Source organism: Acanthisitta chloris, unplaced genomic scaffold (assembly GCF_000695815.1).
Source record: "Acanthisitta chloris isolate BGI_N310 unplaced genomic scaffold, ASM69581v1 scaffold18508, whole genome shotgun sequence".
NCBI classification, from domain to species: Eukaryota; Metazoa; Chordata; class Aves; order Passeriformes; family Acanthisittidae; genus Acanthisitta; species Acanthisitta chloris.
In genome coordinates, this window is record NW_008685615.1 from 8,597 (window position 1) to 10,234 (window position 1,638).

The 1,638-nt window shown below is 60.8% G+C and overlaps 1 protein-coding gene across 1 annotated transcript in view; it reads right to left on the minus strand.

The window, feature by feature from the left end:
• The window catches only part of ALPI (alkaline phosphatase, intestinal), a 2,912-nt gene extending 1,914 nt beyond the window's left edge, over positions 1-998 (minus strand). The window contains 5 exon segments of the mRNA XM_009079847.1: positions 22-59; positions 295-410; positions 524-582; positions 584-623; positions 935-998. Coding sequence (XP_009078095.1) covers positions 22-59; positions 295-410; positions 524-582; positions 584-623; positions 935-998 — 317 coding nt within the window.
• Positions 999-1,638: the final 640 nt, after the last annotated feature.

Sequence of the window (1,638 nt, forward strand, 5' to 3'; positions counted from 1 at the left end):
CGGTGACTGGCGTGGCCTTGCCCCGCGTGCGTGGCGCCCTGCCGGTCCACGTTGTACGTCTGCCAAGGACAGATGGGCTCAGGTCAGGGGTGGCTGGCAGAAGCATACAGCAGGGTGCTCCCACTCCCCAGCACCCCCTGCCATGCTCATTCGCTTACCCAGGACAAGTGTGGGATGGGCAGGGACCCCGTGCACCACACACATACATCCCTGGGGTGCCAGCAGCCCCATGGGCACTGCGGCGGCTCCATGCCCAGGATCACCCTGACCCCTGTCCAACATGGTGGGATTTACCTTGGAGAGAGCCACATAGGGGAAAGCATCCAGGGCAAGAGGGGTCTCAGGGCCCAGCTTCCCCTGCAGCTGCCCCTTTAGGATGCGGGTGGCTGTGATGGTGGGGATTCCGAATCCTGGGGGAGGAAGAAGGTCCCAGTCACCCTCTGGACCAGGTGCCCTCCCCACACCCCACTCAGCAGAGCACTGGCCATGCCAGTCTGCCTGCTGGGTTGCCAGCAGGACTCACCATCCCCAAGGAAGAGGATGAGGTTTTCGGCTTGGCCTATCCGGGGCTTGATTTTGAAGGGCCGCTTGCTTGTTCCAGAAGGATGGATTCTCCTCCTCCGCTGGGACAGGGCAAATATCCATCAGCCCCAGCTCACCAGCAGGCACTCCCTGAGGCATCCCCGCAGGGTACTCACATCCCAGGGGGACCCAGATCATCCCTCGGCCCAGAAACAAGCAGGAACTCAACCCCCCCGGGGAAAACTGACTCAAGGACACCAGAAAAGCACAGGTAACCCCCATTAACCCTTGCACAGCTGGATAGTCCCGGCTCCCCTCCCCAGTCTCTCCCTGTGGCCAGCCAGGCTGATGCCCTGCTTCCCCAGGCACCCACTGCAGCAAGCCAGGCATCCATCCCCATCCTTGTCCCCACCTGGGATGACAGCAGTGCTGAGCCCTGCCCAGAGGCACAGGGTGAGGAATGTCAGGAGCTGCATGGTGCGATCCGACAGCCCAAAGCCGCTGGCAGTATCTGCAACTCCAGCAGATCCAGGGAAGGACTTTGGACCAGGATCAGACCTCCCAGGGCGTGTGGAGGGGTTCAGCAAAAAAAAAGGTGTTCTGCTGGGCAGCTTGCACAAAGGCCATGGGGCAGGGCTACTGGCACCTCCTTGGCACACCTCCATATGGCTATGGGGTGATGGACGGGCTTGGGGTGCAGCCAGACGCAGGGACAAGAGGATTTGCTGTGCCTGGCAGGAAATTCTGCCCTGGCTACAGTGCTGTGGTGCCAGGAGGGGGGAATACCCTGTCCTGGAGTGCCATGGGCAACGCCGAGAATTGGACCTGGGCCAATGGGGGCATCAGGCGCAGGGGTGCAGCCAGACGCAGGGACAAGAGGATTTGCTGTGCCTGGCAGGAAATTCTGCCCTGGCTACAGTGCTGTGGTGCCAGGAGGGGGGAATGCCCTGTCCTGGAGTGCCATGGGCAACGCCGAGAATTGGACCTGGGACAATGGGGGTATCAGGAGCACCTGGGATCATTTGTGCACCAAGCATCCTGCTCTCTGCCCAGACTTTCTTGAGCAATAAATCCATGGATGTGGACTAAAACTGCTCCTTTATCAGCACTTAGCAG